At 42.5% G+C, this 16,041-nt stretch overlaps 3 protein-coding genes across 3 annotated transcripts; 2 read left to right on the forward strand and 1 right to left on the reverse strand.

The window, feature by feature from the left end:
* Positions 1-1,228: 1,228 nt before the first annotated feature.
* On the reverse strand, positions 1,229-2,350 carry LOC106659476 (serine/threonine-protein phosphatase 6 regulatory ankyrin repeat subunit A-like). The gene has a single exon (XM_014382051.1). The coding sequence runs from the start codon at positions 2,348-2,350 to the stop codon at positions 1,229-1,231; it is 1,122 nt and encodes a 373-aa protein (XP_014237537.1).
* A 1,445-nt stretch (positions 2,351-3,795) lies between these two features.
* Positions 3,796-6,494, forward strand: LOC106659546 (DDB1- and CUL4-associated factor 7). The gene is made up of 5 exons (XM_014382138.2): positions 3,796-4,148; positions 4,222-4,491; positions 4,590-4,852; positions 4,924-5,213; positions 5,283-6,494. Exons 2-5 carry the CDS (start codon positions 4,236-4,238, stop codon positions 5,515-5,517), a joined length of 1,044 nt encoding a protein of 347 aa, XP_014237624.1. The 5' UTR covers positions 3,796-4,148; positions 4,222-4,235; the 3' UTR covers positions 5,518-6,494.
* Positions 6,495-7,132: 638 nt separating this feature from the next.
* On the forward strand, positions 7,133-15,490 carry LOC106659524 (multidrug resistance-associated protein 4-like). Its single transcript, XM_014382106.2, has 14 exons — positions 7,133-8,294; positions 9,722-10,175; positions 10,245-10,470; positions 10,554-11,152; positions 11,231-11,517; positions 11,597-11,780; positions 11,854-12,215; positions 12,286-12,920; positions 12,988-13,218; positions 13,292-13,560; positions 13,636-13,896; positions 13,984-14,291; positions 14,357-14,693; positions 14,763-15,490. Exons 1-14 carry the CDS (start codon positions 8,224-8,226, stop codon positions 15,141-15,143), a joined length of 4,605 nt encoding a protein of 1,534 aa, XP_014237592.1. The 5' UTR covers positions 7,133-8,223; the 3' UTR covers positions 15,144-15,490.
* The last annotated feature ends 551 nt before the right edge of the window (positions 15,491-16,041 follow it).

Raw genomic sequence — 16,041 nt, forward strand, 5'->3', positions numbered from 1 at the left:
TAAATAAATAATCAATGGATATACTATGATGAATGTCACTCAAAATCTATCTTTTACGCAGCTGTTAAAGTTGCGCGAGTAAATATTACTCGTATTATGTACATAGAAAAGCCGTTGGATAATTTTTGACTTTTTTTACAATAAATTTTCTTTGATTTTATTCATTTTATCAATATATTTCGTCTTGTCATTGATTGAAAAACAATAACTGTCTCTGTGTGCTTTTTACAAAAAAACTCGTTAATAAAATTTTTAGCAGACGAAACGAGTCGCGTGTGTCGCAGTGTACATACAGTGTATTGCTACACGTGTTTTGTTTACACGTCACGAGATGCGCGAACTGTGCGCAATGCGCGCAGCGTAGCAGACGAAATAACAAACCAGGTTTTTAGTTAAAAAAATTTAAAAAACGTGAGTCGCATGTCAAAATTCAATCGAGTCATTCAAGTAGACTCGAATACATTTTGTTGAATTAAAATTATCAGAAATTTACTCTGAATATGTAATATGATGCAGCCCTCCTGTAAAAAGTCACTGTACAACGACGATGCAAATTTTTTAGCTGTGAGCTGCTGTGGCTCTTGACGATCTCTTTTTTATCAACTTCATCAAATTGTCAAAAAAAAAGTCAATACTTCATTCAAGAAAGTATACTTAACGTCGATCTTTCACTTCATCCAATCATGGCCCAACGGCCATGCGCGAAATATTACGTGGCTTTTAATACAAATTAGTTGGTACACACACACGAGCAGAAATTACAGAATTATTTAAACGAAGCGAAGAAAAACCGGCTATTTACTTTGATTATCCAAGTCGCGTTTCAAAGGCAAAAATTTTAATTACGAAACTCTACGTATTTATATGTATAGCGAGATCATTGATGTACGTTGTGTACCGTCGATGTATCTTTCAAACGGTATAAACTCGTGTTTACCTGTTATAAATATTACGAAATATTCTGCTCTCATCCCAGCTGGCTTCGACTCGTACTTCTTAATCTTTGAACACAATAATACAGCACAGAGGAACGGTTATTATTTTTCAATCAATGACAAGACGAAATATATTCATGAAATAAATAAAATCAAAGATGATTTATTGAAAAAAAAAAGTCAAAAATGATCCAACACAGCTTTTTCTATGTACAAGTCAATAATAAAACATCGTTATATAATAGTCACGTACAACATTACATTTTGTATAAGGACATGATAACACGGGACACTCATTGTTCCGTAGTCGGCGCTGGCTCGCTCGTCTTGGCGGCGGCGGCCTCGTTCTGGCAGTAATTTTCCAACAGCGTGGACAGGGTCTTGCCGTGCTTGTACTTGGCCGCCAGGTGCACCGGCAGTCGACCCTCGTCGTCCTGCACGTATAGCACCCTCTCGTCCCGCTCGAACATCTCCCTCAGCATCTCGGGCCAGCTCTTGGGCTCGAAGTTTTTCTCCTTGGCCTGGGTCTCCTTCTTCTTCTGCTTGTGGTGCTCGGGCACGTCCTCGTCGTCGTCGCCGTCCAGTGCGGTCACCGAGCACAGCTCGAGGTCCCTCTCGTCGCCGCCGTCGTGGCCCTCGATGCTGCAGAGCAGCGTGTGCAGGGCCGTGCAGCCCCAGGTGGTCTGCACGGTGTGGTCCTCGAAGGCGGGCAGCAGCTTCTGGAAGATCTCCTTCATGCTGTGCTCACCGGCCAAATGCAGCAGACTCTGGCGGCGCTTGTCCAGGGTGGTGACGGGGGCCCCGGCTTTCACGAGCTCGTCGAAGATCTCGTTGACCTCGTCCTTGTCGTCGTCCCCGTCGATGTCCTCGTCGAGCAGAGAGTGCAGCACGGACTTGCGCTCGTGCGTGTAGCTCTGGACGTTGGCCCCCTCGGCGAGCAGCATGTCCACGATCTTCTTGTTCCTCGCGCCGGCGGCGACGTGCAGCGCCGTGCGACCCTCGTAGTCCACGGCCTCGATGTCGAGGGCGTCGCCGCGTCGATCGAGCAGCACCTTCAGGGTCTGCTCGAGTTTGAGCTCCGCGGCCAGGTGGATGGCGTTGCGGCCGCGCGCGTCCAGGCTGTCCAGCGGCGCCCCGGCGTCCAGCAGCTCCGCGATCAGTTGCCGGCAGACCTCGTCCTTGCTCTCCTCCTTACCGGCTTGGTGGATCGTGTCGAGGAGCGACTGATCGAACACGGACAGCAGCACCGAGCTGCCGTCGGCCGTGAGGGCCTTGACGTCGGCGCCGTAGCTCAGCAGAAGTCTGACGTTCGTGAGGTCGCGCGACTGCGCCGCGAGGTAGAGCGGAGTGCGACCCTGATTGTCCCGGGCGTTGACCATATCGGTCTTGGCAAGGGTCGTCGTTTGGTTAACCATCTTCGAACGAGAATAGAAAAAAAAATCAAAACGAATTGACTATACGGTTACGGAGCTATGTGCGAGCTGTGAGACCTTCGCCGTTGCTTAGCTAGCTTGTACTAGCGATACGGCGACCGCGACGACGAAGAATTAGCCGTTTGAATCGGCCACGCGACGTGTATTTCGCGGCACAAGCGGGGGGGAGAGGGGCTTGTATCACTGTGTGTGACTGTATGTGAAAGCCCGATGGGACTTTTGTTTTTACGTTTCAAAATGAATTTGACCGTTACAGCTTATAGAAAAATCGATATCCTTCGAGATAAGAAAAAATCCATACTCGCTTTCTCTCTATACTGTAAAAAATTTTCCGAATTCGCGCGAGTGTTTCGATAGCGATATTATACATCACTGTACGATATTGGATCGTTTGCTTCGAACGCGACGCTCGAAAAACAAAAACGCACGTTTGCGTTAACGGTAAATGGATCAAAATATTGGAAGATAAAATATATCTAACGTAGCGTATCCTCTGAAAGAGTATTTTTTGTTATCTCGTAAATCGTTTTCGCCATATTTTGATTTACCTACATGGGTCCGTTGAAATTTAGCTTGGACCGAGAAGAGAATATGATATTTTGTAGACACTTGGCTACAAAAGCAAAGGTCAAATTCGTACCGTTCGAATACGTTATTTAACGATTTTCAAAATTTTCTCTTATTATTCATTCGAAACGAGATTTCCTTATTTTTAACAAAGTACAATTGTTTTTGATCATTGCCACGTAGGTGTATCAATATCGATACCCAACCCACGCGTCGAATAAGCTCAAATTTCATCATACTTTATGCGTATATCCAATCGTATCCAATCGTATTTTTCGTACACGACATTTGTGGTGTATATAGATCTTTATACGTCGCCACAGCGAAGGCAAAGTAAAAAAAAAGAAGTCTAAATTACACCAGATAGCGAAAATTATTACGGATTATCGTGTTATTATTGCGCGTCGATAAACGGCAGAGAAGTCATAGTCGCGAAGCATCATCTCGACTCCGAAAAAGGTTGTTGACCTCTGCGCGTAGCGTGTCAAAACGTTCCGATGTGGATACACAGGCGTTAAAAAGAAACTATCCCAATGTGCTCTAATTTTGTTACGCCGCGAAGCTATGGATATAAACTTTTGTCGAGAATTCGATAATCGAAACGCACAGTATGTTTCAATAACATCATCATTTCATTGAAATAATAGTACGGCTGATTGTTTCGATGAGGTTTTATTCATTGCAAAATATACGAAAATTTCGTTACAAGTTGGAATCAATTAAATTTTAGAATAGGACGTAATCCTGTTTATCGACTGTGCGTACTCACCGATGGTATATAGATTTTCATACGTACCGACGCGGATTCGCGCAAGCGCACAACTCGGATGCTGACAGCGAAAAACTCCGAGAGATAGAAATCGCGACGACGCCGAAACAATAACAATATATAAACATTGTCCCTGGTGCATTCGAGCAGAAGCAGCACGTGAAAACACCTTTTTTTGGGGCTGCAATTTTTCGAGCTCGTGTGTGCTGCACCGCACACCCTCGCGCCCTCGAACAGTTGTCTGCGCGATTCGTTTGTTTTGTACACTCGGTGTGTGAACAACAACGTGGGCGAGGATAGATCTGTCATACCGCAGCATCGCCGGCGATTGCAGCCAATAATGATTCTTTGACGTTTCCCGTGTTATATCCAATTCGTTATTTCGGAGCAATCGAATAAGTCTTTGTTTTTGTTTACTTCTTTCGTGACATACGTGAATATAAGGTGAGTGCATTGCTTTTAGTTGCACCCGCTCACGAGTCGTTGTGAACCTAAAACCTTTTTCATTGACATACAGACAATTGAGTGATCATGGCCATGCACAGCGTGCAACCTCCCAAGAGGAAAGAGATTTACAAGTACGAAGCACCATGGCCACTCTACAGCATGAACTGGTCCGTGAGGCCGGACAAACGATTCCGCCTGGCTCTCGGCAGCTTCGTCGAGGAGTACAACAACAAGGTGCAAATCATAACGCTCGACGAGGATACGTCGGAGTTCGTGGCCAAGAGCACGTTCGATCATCCCTATCCAACGACAAAAATCATGTGGATACCGGACAGCAAAGGCAAGCAACTAGAACAAAACTTCCCTTAAAATTCTAAAGTTCACTGGATGTTGTAAAGAATGCCTCGATGAGTTTCAAACTTGACCATATTTTTTTAGGAGTCTTCCCAGACCTATTGGCAACTTCTGGAGACTATCTGAGAGTATGGAGGGCTGGAGAGCCAGAGACGCGTATGGAGTGCGTACTAAATAACAATAAAAATTCAGACTTTTGTGCTCCGTTGACTTCGTTTGATTGGAACGAAGTTGATCCAAATTTAATTGGAACTTCAAGTATAGATACTACTTGCACCATATGGGGGCTTGAAACTGGACAAGTGCTTGGTAGAGTCAATTTAGTCTCTGGTCATGTCAAAACACAGGTATTAATATAATCTATAAAATAGTATCTTGAAGTTTAATCAATTTATATATATGTACTTATTTTTTTTAGCTTATTGCACACGATAAAGAAGTGTATGATATTGCATTTAGCAGAGCTGGAGGTGGTAGGGATATGTTTGCTTCTGTGGGTGCTGACGGTTCTGTTAGAATGTTCGATTTGAGACATTTAGAACATTCAACCATTATATATGAAGATCCACAACACACTCCTTTGCTTAGGTTAGCTTGGAATAAGCAAGATCCAAATTATTTAGCTACTGTAGCTATGGATGCTTGTGAAGTAATTATTCTTGATGTTCGAGTACCATGCACTCCTGTTGCAAGACTTAACAATCATAGGTAAGCCAAAATGCTGAAAGTGGCAGTTTTTAACAATCGATAAATGTACTACTTGAATATAAATTTTAGGGCCAGTGTCAATGGTATTGCATGGGCACCGCACTCTTCATGCCACATCTGCACAGCTGGTGATGATCATCAAGCACTTATCTGGGATATTCAACAAATGCCACGAGCAATTGAAGATCCAATTTTGGCATACACAGCTGCCGAAGGTGAAGTTAATCAAATTCAATGGGGAGCAACACAGCCAGATTGGATTGCAATATGTTATAACAAAGCTGCGGAAATACTGAGGGTTTAAATCCGCTAATGATGAATAATTATTCAGAAAAAAAAAACACAATTTATAAATTCGGACGTTAATTAACAGCTGAGTCACTGCATAGGGTGATAAAAGATTGTCTAATTTCCTGAAGAACCTCTAGAAGGTTTTTTTTAAAGATCTCTTCTTTAAAAAAAAACCATTTTTCAATCAATTTACTATGTCTGCAGAAACATTTGAATATGTTGATGAAATAATTACCGTTTTTATTGAATTTTTTAAAATTATTATCGATCAATTTATGGTTAAGGAACTTTTTTAGTTATGGAGTGAGATTCAAGAAAAATGGTTGGCAAAGAAATAGTTTTAACACGAAAGAAAATATTAAGAAAGATATCTATTTAGGCAATCTTTTATCCAAAGTGTAATAGAAAATTGTTAAAAATTTTCACGTTCAATACCAATTAATTTATAAGGATTTGTAGCAATATATTACGATGAAGATGTAACTGATAATTATGCATAGAGATTTTATAGATTTCTTTTGATGACGAGTTCATAACGCGAAATATGTATGTATTGAATTAGTTTGTTATAGTAATCATTATACATAGACTGAATACGACGACGCGTACTGTTATTTTTACCTAAGAAAAAAACAAAGTCTCACATTTGTGCATTTCGTCGAATGTATTGAAATATCGGTCGCTGCTCTGCTCCGTGTTATTTCGAATTCATTCAAGCAACAAAAAAGACGCGCGCCAGTTGGCAGTTAATAGACTTTATAAGAATCGACTGGACAAAAGAATATTATGATTAATTAAACAAATTAAAAAATGTAATGATGAAACTTACGATGCAACATCATCGAACTGCCCGTATATTATTATATGTAATTATACATTGACACTTATTCTTTTGCGCGATGATTCCAAGTTTTACCCCGTGATTATTATTATATCAACATCATGTAAACAAATGTGTAATCAGTGGTAATAAAATTTTTTATCAAACAATTTTTAGAGTGTATTATTGTATTCATTATTATTTATTATTTTATGAGATTTTTTTTGTACACCAGTGTTAGCCAAGAAGAAAGGATAAGCGCTCCTGTCATTCTACGACTTTCATGTGTTCGAAATGAAAAGCTCGCTCGTGCAAGTTCGCCGACTGATGAAAGTTATACGAAAAGAAAAAGAATTGCTTTTCTCAGAAACGATCGACGTCTCGCTTTCAAATGTTCATTGCTCTTTTGCGCTCGGACAGTCAATCAAGTTCCGAATAATTGACTCGATTGTGTCTGCGAAAGAAGCGAGAGAGACCCGAAAAATGTCGACGCAGCGTATATTAATACAACGTGAAATATATGGGCGAGAATACTTATGTGCACAGGCCACATCCTATATAACAATATAATACGAGCGATAAAGAAGAATATGAGTTTTGCAAGAAACAGCGGCGGCGAGAGAGATGATGGTGTGTAGGCGCGCGTCGCGGAGTAAAACTCCTCAATATACCTACCACCACTCCTCGTCCTACACACACACACACATATAGATATCGCGCGCACGAATGAGAGAAGAAGTAAGAAGAAGTCGAGCGCCGCGGAGAGCGAGAGAAGAAAGACCGATCGTATCGTTGCCCCGGCCGTGCATGTGTGTGCTGCAGTACTGTGTGTTCTTAAAAAAACAACATTTAATATAACACACAGACACACAACACTCTGCGCGCTGTGCACTCCGTTGCAGCGGCGGCGGCAGTGTCAGCGTAACGATATTATATATACATTAAAAGTACATTATACGTATCGTATGTATTAGCATTGAACGATCGTCGCCGCGGTACAACATAATATATACCGATAATTTTACAAATCGCGTGTGGTGCATCGCGCGTTTGTTTGCTTTAAACTTTATACACGTAAACTCTCCTCCCCGTCTCGCGCGAGTCGCGATAAAAGTGTGTGCAATTAAACGCATCGAAAAAGAGTGGCAGCGAGCTCGTGGCGGCGGCGTGCAAACACCTGTGGACTGCGCTCTCGCGTGCACGCACCGTGTTTGGTGTCTATATCTATCTGCTCTTAGCCGCGAGTCAAAAGTAAACACTCACGCATATATTCGCGCACATACACACACACACAGAGTTGCGCGACGACGACTCGTGCGTGTATATAATAGTATGTGGAAAGGCAGCAGCAGCAGCGGCGGCTAAGAAGGCATTCCATGTAGCTTATGTATACGCGAGTCGGAGTTCGGACGGCAGCAGCAACAGCAGCAGCGACTGCTCCTCTATATGTATATATGTGTTACAATATCGGCATATCGCTAATTCCGCGGCGAGTATGAAGTACTGCGACGCTGCATCATTGCCGTCGTCGTCGTTGTTGTTATTATTATACAGTGCGGTGGTGTCGTCGTCGTCGCGTTGTTCCTCTTCCTCGTCGTCTTGTGAATCCGTTGTTTGTTCTCCGTGCGGATAGTCGGTTTAATATAGCAGAAGATATATATCGTTTTCTGCGAGTGTGGTGTTGTGCGGCGCAGCGCACGCACACATTCTTCTTCTCCTTACAATACACACGACGCTATACATGCGTGCGTACCCGTGCATACCGATAGCCCAACTGCACGCAGCCCAACAACGACAGCGTATTATTATTGTAATAAAATAATAAACGCGCATAGACATAAGACACACTCGTAGTAGTGAGCGTGCGAGGCCGGAAGGAAGGAAGGAAGAGTCATCGTCATGGGTCAACGTAACGAGCAGCGGCCGAGTCCGTGGCTGACTGCCGGCTTGTTCAACCGATTGGTCTTCGGGTGAGTGTTTTTCTTTTGCTCAAAAACAAAATAAATAAAAACCAATCGAATTCAACAACGTAAACAACGATATCGTGTGTACATTATTATGCGCGCGGGTGCCTATACAATTGAATTACGGCTACGCTCCGCCGACTCGGAAATGAGATAATAAACGCTATAAATACATATTATATATCATTGTGTGTCGCTTGCAGTCTGCAACATTTTTTTTTTTTGATGTATCGCCTCTCGCGTTGATGCGTGCAGAAATTCGCCGTGTGACTCACGAGACGCCGTCGCCGCCGAGAGGCAGCTCCGGTATCAAAAATCCGAGACACTCGTTTAATAACAACGTCGCATTGAATAATATACGCGCGCGCCTATGGGAGCAAAAAATAGAAGAAAAAAAAACAGTTCTTTGAAAAGTTTTTTCGTTAGAAAAATGGGTTGGGTTACTACCTATTATTCGCGTCTTCTTCTTTTTTTATCTAGAAAAAATGAAAGAGACGGAGAAATGTGATTCGTTCGCGTTCCATTTTTCGAACCGATTATCTACTTACACCTATATTTTAAAATTTCAAATGCAATGCCTATATAATGGCTAGTATACAGCACGGCTGTCCGTTGTCGTTATCGTCGTCGGCGCCAAAAATTCGAGTGCTTTTCTCTCTCTCTCTCTCTCTTGGAATTTCTCTCTGCTTAATTGCGTAACACACGTCGATCGCAGAAATTCTGGTGCTTCGCGTGCGCAATCTTAGACATTATCGGGCTGCGGCATTTATACGTAGGCTGCAATACGACTGATAAAAGATAAAGAAAGACGTTCGCGCAGAGAGAAGTCGACGAGAGTGTCGAGCTTAAAGCATTTGCTCGACGACGATTGTCTTTTTTTTTTTACCGATATTACGTCCTTTCTTGTCGCATCGTGCGTGTGTACAATGGAAAGGAAGCGTCAAAAATTGTTTTATTTTTTTTTTTTCGAAAAATCTCACGATTACATTGTACGCGCGAGGATATGCGCGCAAGCACATCATCGACGACGATAAACTCGCACGCGCGCAGAAAGAGATCTTCGCGCGACCGAAGAGCGTTGACCTCTGTTCATACATATATGAACGTGTACACGAGTCTCTCGCAGCTCGCTATTGAACCGGTTGCAGTTGCGTTGCATTCGCGCGCCGAGAACGCGAGAATTTGATGTTTCTTTTTTTTCTCGTATTTTTATTTTTATTTACCCGCGAAGATTTCGCGCGCGTCGCACGTGATTTCGTTACCGGTTCGCGCGTACTCGATCGATCGCAAATAAAATACAAAAACAACAACGTAATAATAACGAGCTGCAGCTGCGCAGCTCGCGGTTTTGGAAAAACGATAATACATTATTCTGAAATCTATAATATCTGGTTTCACCCGCGGATACTCGACACTCGTATACGACAACACAGATGGCTCGGCAAGATCATCGAGCGGTCGCAGCAAAAGCGACGCGACCTGGCCCGCACGGATCTGTACGCCGCGCTGCCGAGCGATCACAGCGAGCTGCTGGCGGGCCGTCTCGAGCGACACTGGCGCGAGGAGCTGGAGGAGGCCCGGTCGCGCCAGAGGAAGCCCCGACTGTTGCGGCCCGTCTGCAGGGTGTTCGGCTGGTCGTACGCGCTCTACGCGCTGCCGATGCTGCTGCTCAACTGCCTGAGGATACTGCAGCCCGTCGCGCTCGGCTGGCTCATTAAATATTTCGAGAGGGGCTCCGAGACGACGGCCAATCAGGCCTACGGCTACGCCGCGGTGCTGATCTTGGCGACGTTCCTGCACAGCTTTCTCAAGCACCACATAGATCTGGGCACGCTGAGGCTCGGCATGCGGCTGAGGATCGCCTGCTCGGCCCTCGTACACCGCAAGGTAAATAATTTACATAATTTTTGTATCAGCGACGATTGTATTTATTTACTTTCTTTTCATTTCTTATAGACCCTGAGATTGGCCACGACGGCGGTAAACAGCGGCACCTCGGGCCGCATGGTCAATCTGCTGTCGAACGACGTGGCCCGCTTCGATCAGCTCTTCATGTATCTGCACTACGTCTGGCTGACGCCGCTGGCCACCTGCTGCATCGGCTACCTCATCTGGGAGAAGGTGCAGATCTCCGCGTTGGCCGGCGTACTCACCATGGCCCTCGTCACCGTACCATTGCAGGGTGAGGAGTCTTTCGACAATTTCAATAGTTAACTGACTTTTTATTTTGTTGCTTTTTTTTTTTTTTTTTTTGCCTCCTCGCAGTTTGCGCGGGTATGATCACGACGAGGTACCGGAAAAAGATCGCGGCGAGGACCGACGAGCGGGTGCGACTGATGGCCGAGCTCATACACGGCATCCAGGTGATCAAGATGTACGCCTGGGAGCGGCCCTTCGAGTACATCGTGTCGCGCGCGCGCAGCTACGAGATCGACGTCATCTCCTACATGTCGTATCTGCGCGGCGTGATAATATCGTCCAATGCCTTCGTCGATCGCACCTGCCTCTTTCTGACCATTGCGACCTACGCGCTGATCGGCGGCTCGATCACGGCCGACAAGGTCTTCACCATGGTCGCGTACTTCACGATACTGCAGAATCTCTGGGCGTACAATTTTCCCCGGGCGGTGGCCAACGCCGTGGAGGCGCGCGTCTCCGTCAAGCGCATCGAGAAATTTCTGATCGTCAAGGAGATCAAGATCAAGGCGCCGACGCTGTCCGCGGAGGAGAACGCCAGCATATCGATCAATTCCATGACGGTGTCGTGGACGAAGAAGCGCATCGCCAATACCGTGCACAACGTCACCATGTACATAACTCCGAAGCAGCTGCACGCCATAATAGGACCCACGAGCTCCGGAAAAGTAACGACGAAATTCATAATTTTTTTTTTTTGGCGATAATGTATCTTTATAAATTCATGTGTACGTATCGTTCGACAGACTACGTTGATTTACTCGATGCTCGGCGAGTTGCGCGAATCGTTGGGAGGTCTCGTGATCAGAGGCACCATCGCTTACGCTTCTCAAAAACCATGGCTGTTTCCCGGCACGATCAGGCAGAATATCGTCTTCGATCAGCGCTTCGACGAGGCTCGCTACCAGTCGGTGATCCGATGCTGCGCACTGGAGCGCGACCTCGAAACGATGCCGTTGCGAGACGAAACTTTGGTCGAGGACAAGGGCACGAATCTCAGCGGTGGACAACGTACCAGGATAAATTTGGCAAGGTGCGCGTTCCGTATATGGAAAATTTCTGTCGCAACTCGCGGACAATTGTACTAATCACACGATCGATTTCGCTTACAGGGCCGTGTACAGACAGGCGGACATTTACGTGTTCGACGATCCGCTATCGTCGGTAGATGCGACGGTCGCTCAGCACATAATCAACGATTGTATCAATGGATTTTTAAAAGATAACACCAGAATCATCGTGACGTTCAACATGCAGTGTCTGAGGCAGGCCGATACCATATTTTTAATTAAAAATGTGAGTTCTATCATGTTCCTCCTTTATCACGCATATATTTGATCTAATACGTTATTTTCTATCGAATTCATAGGGAACACTAGAAATGCAAGGAAAATTATCAAACCTTTCTGAGAAAGAGTTAGAGCTGTTGAAATTGTCGAGCGGCGATCGAGAAAAGACTGATAATTCGAAAGTGATCGAAAATATCAACAATCAAAAAAACACTTACTTGAACAATAAGTCTGATCATATTACACTGAAACCATCGAAAAACGATGACAAAGGTGATCCACAAGAGACCGAAGAACTCATTGCTAAAGGGAAAATGAAGTCATCGATATTTTTACGTTACTTTCGAACTGGAAATTCGGATTTTTTACTCGGGCTTACATTCTTGTTCTTTTTCATCGCACAAATCGTCAGATGTGGCTCTGATTACTGGTTGGCTTATTGGTAAGACCGCGAGGTTGTATTCAGTTTCTTAATGTGAATATGTTCAAAATTATAATCTTTTTTTTTTCAGGACAAAAAATGAAGAGATTCGAATGAGTTACTTGGCCCAACAAGCTATGAAAAATCAAACCAACAATACTAATACAAATACTGTAACGAGTCAAATCACCGGTACTGTTATCGAAGCAGTAAAAAATCGAACCGTCAGAAATATCATAGATCCTGTAGAAAATCAAACCGCTAGTACGATTATGGACGTTATAAGAGACCAAACCACCACTGCTATTATAGACGTTGTAAAAAATCAAACCACTAGTACTGTAGCTAGCACTATAGATGCTGTAAATACTGAAAGCAGTTTTACTCTTTCAGCTAATGTGACTACTGATGCTTCCACATTAAATGTAACAGAGAGTACGACTTTAATTCAAGATTTATTGTCGACTACTGTGACGAGTATAAATAATAATTCGTCGTACTTGAATCAATCGATGATTAATTCTACACAAGAAGAACCGAAATATATGGAGATGGATTTGTCTCTAATGATATATGGAAGCATACTGTTTTTTTGTATTTTGACAACAATCAGCAAAATTCTACTGTTGTATACAGTCTGCATGAATTCGAGTAGGAAAATCCATAATGAAATGTTCTCGTGCGTTTTAAAAGCACCTCTGAGTTTTTTCAATAAACAGTCATCTGGTAAGAAGTCGAAATGAAAAATTTAAAATTTTTCAACGCCGAGTATACTTTAATTATTTTGTTGCAGGAAGAATACTTAATCGATTCTCGAAGGATACCGGAAGTATGGATGAAACATTACCTCTAACGTTACACGAGTCAATCGAAGTATTTTCCATTATTTTGGGCGTATTATTTCAAGTGTTCATCGTCAAGTGGTGGTCAATACTGCCACTTATCGCAGCCGCTATTGTTTATTTAAAAATTCGTAATCTTTACGTTCCTATTGCTTATGGCATTAAACGATTAGAAGGGGCAGGTTGGTGGGATTATCTATTTGACATTTTTTTACGTTCGTGAAATATTTATTATAATTCTTTTTTCTCTTACAGCAAAAAGTCCTGTATTTTCTCATGCTATTTCCTCGTTAGAGGGCATGGTAACGATAAGATCGAATCGAGCTCAGACATTTATTTCCAAGCAGTTCGATACCCTGCAGAATGAACACACGAGCGCCCATTATTTGCACATCGTTGTTTCTTCAGCCTTTGGATTGTGGCTCGATCTTGTTTCTTGTGGAGTCGTGGCCAGTGTTATCCTGTTTCTTCTCATAAGTGGTCCTAATACCTTTGCGGGTGAAGTTGGACTTATAATTACTCAGGTAAAACGTCAATTATACCCAGTGGTTCTCGTTCATTTGGGGATTAATGAATTGTATTGAATAATCTTTCATCAGGTTCTAATGCTGTGTGGTATGCTGCAACGTGGCATTCGTCAATCTGCAGAAACAGCCACCCAAATGACAAGCGTGGAACGAATTTTACAATTTACAGATTTGGAGCAGGAAGAAAGTGACGAGAAAGCGTTGACAGCAATAAAACCAAATAATTGGCCGAGTGAAGGCAAAATCGAATTCAAGAATTACAATCTGCGTTACGCTGATGATGCAGATTTTGCATTGAGAGATGTCAATTTTACCATAGAAGCTGGTTCAAAGGTAATATAAACGAATGAATTCAATAGAAATATAAACATCAGAATAAATATTTTTACGCTTTAAATCTAATTGTTGTATTTTTTACAGATTGGAATTGTTGGTCGAACAGGAGCTGGGAAATCTTCGTTAATTTCAGCTTTGTTTAGGCTTGCTCAAGGAGAAGGCCAAGTGCTTATCGATGACATTGACATCAGCTCGGTTTCACTGTACGAATTGAGAAAGAGAATCACCGTTATCCCTCAAGAAACCGTACTTTTTTCGGCTTCCTACAGGGACAATCTCGATCCATTTCACGAATTCAACGATGTTCAATTGTGGACCGCTCTCGAGGGTGCTAAATGTAATAAAGGCGAGCCTCTGGACCATCCGATAGAATGCAGCGGTTCGGGTTTGAGGTAACAACAAGCCAACAAAAGTCGCAATACGAATCGTAGATTTTACATACTCGTTAACGTTTCAGCGCTGGCGAACGACAACTTTTGTGCTTGGCTCGAGCGATCCTCAAACATACGCGAATCATCATTTTGGACGAAGCCACGGCAAGCGTCGATCCAGAAAAAGACGCGCTCGTGCGAAACACGATTCGCTCGAAGTACTCGGACTGCACTGTCATAACGGTGTCGCACAAATTAGACTCCGTGCTAGATAACGATCGAGTGCTCGTTATCGACGATGGTAGAGTGATCGAGTACGATCATCCTCATGTTCTGCTTCAGAACGAAAATAGTTTATTTACAAAACTTGCCAAACAAATGGGAGAGACTAAGTATGAGAAATTAAAGAAGGATGCCCAAGAGGTAATAATTATCATTTATTGTGCGTCAAAGTTGAAGATCAATTGTTACAAAATATTTTCCATGTTTCAGATGTATAAACTTATCAATAAAACAGAAACAGTGACTGAAAATACTCACGCCGTAGAAACACAATATAATGGCGGTGTGAAAAATGTAGATAATAAAAAAAGTGTAGATAATTCTGATTCAGAATTTACCGATACCGTAGACGTAGAGAGTAACAAGAGTGCAATGAGCGTAGGTAGTGTCAAAGAAACTGAAAATTCTGATACCGAAATGAATGACTCTGTTGAGGTGCAAAGCAATGTCAGTGCGAAGAGTGCCAGTAGCAATAAAGAAATTGACAATTCCGACTCGGAGTTCATCGATGCCGTAGATGTAAAAAGTAATGGTAGCATAAAAAATGCCAATAGCAACGAAAAAGTTCACCACTCCGGTACTGAAAAGTGAAGCTTAAATTTATTACGATTAAACGTGACTTGTGATAAACTCAATTTTATTACTACTATTATTAACTATTGCAATATTATGTAAATATTAGTTATTTTGTAGTTGGACATTCATAATTTGTTGATTTACAAATTTGAGATGATTCTATTCAATAAGAGTTTGTTTTTATTATTGATATTTATAAAGTTACATGATGTACAAGCTAATTTAATTCTTCCTGTAAATAATACACTTAAGTGTTTTTGATAAAAAACTAAAAAATAAATGTTATCATTAAATTGACTGAAAAATATATACTACGGGCATATCAACTATGCCCCTATGAAATAAAGTAATTTGGAAAAAAATATCTTATCTTCTCAAGTAATTCCTGTAGTTCCTGGTCTGTTCCCAAAAAAGAGACCGTGCGAGTGCGTGTCCACTATAGAACAACCACTTCCATTAATCCCCTATAAAGATCATTTGACAATTTTTTAAATTCAATCTTCGTTAAAATAACATCCCTATTCGACGTTTTAATTACATTTTTTCAAAGCTGTGATAAATAATGTCGGTCTTGGCTTTTTTCACGTAGTGATTGTTCATCTTTATCGCCGCTACATTTTGCGTATATTCACTTTTTTGTTGTTGAAAAAATAATAATTCTGTCTTTATCGAAATACGACTTTTCCATAAATTAATTAAAAAAAGGTCATTTCCTACCCGAGCCCAAAAGCTCGACAACAACATTCACATTTCCGAAAGAAATTCTGACAGCCGCTGTCATTTCAAACTCATTATAGGTAAACCCGCACTCGTCAAGTTGGCACCACTTATCCACATGGGTGTACAATTAGCGTGGCAACCCTTTCAGCGCCCGTTCGATCGCCTGATGATAAAAACAAATGCGCATCTCTTT

The sequence above is a fragment of the Trichogramma pretiosum genome, unplaced genomic scaffold (assembly GCF_000599845.2).
Source record: "Trichogramma pretiosum strain Unisexual culture from Peru unplaced genomic scaffold, Tpre_2.0 scaffold39, whole genome shotgun sequence".
NCBI classification, from domain to species: Eukaryota; Metazoa; Arthropoda; class Insecta; order Hymenoptera; family Trichogrammatidae; genus Trichogramma; species Trichogramma pretiosum.

What these genes read in the sequence shown, in the direction of transcription:
- LOC106659476 (XM_014382051.1), bottom strand. Translation starts at nt 2,350, where the DNA reads ATGGTTAACCAAACGACGACCCTTGCCAAGACCGATATGGTCAACGCC.
- LOC106659546 (XM_014382138.2), top strand. Translation starts at nt 4,236, where the DNA reads ATGGCCATGCACAGCGTGCAACCTCCCAAGAGGAAAGAGATTTACAAG. An exon ending in GTGGATACCGGACAGCAAAG is followed by an intron (nt 4,492 to 4,589) that starts GCAAGCAACTAG and finishes ATATTTTTTTAG; the next exon opens with GAGTCTTCCCAGACCTATTG. An exon ending in CTGGTCATGTCAAAACACAG is followed by an intron (nt 4,853 to 4,923) that starts GTATTAATATAA and finishes TATTTTTTTTAG; the next exon opens with CTTATTGCACACGATAAAGA.
- LOC106659524 (XM_014382106.2), top strand. Translation starts at nt 8,224, where the DNA reads ATGGGTCAACGTAACGAGCAGCGGCCGAGTCCGTGGCTGACTGCCGGC. An exon ending in TAAACGATTAGAAGGGGCAG is followed by an intron (nt 13,219 to 13,291) that starts GTTGGTGGGATT and finishes TTTCTCTTACAG; the next exon opens with CAAAAAGTCCTGTATTTTCT. An exon ending in TAAAGAAGGATGCCCAAGAG is followed by an intron (nt 14,694 to 14,762) that starts GTAATAATTATC and finishes TCCATGTTTCAG; the next exon opens with ATGTATAAACTTATCAATAA.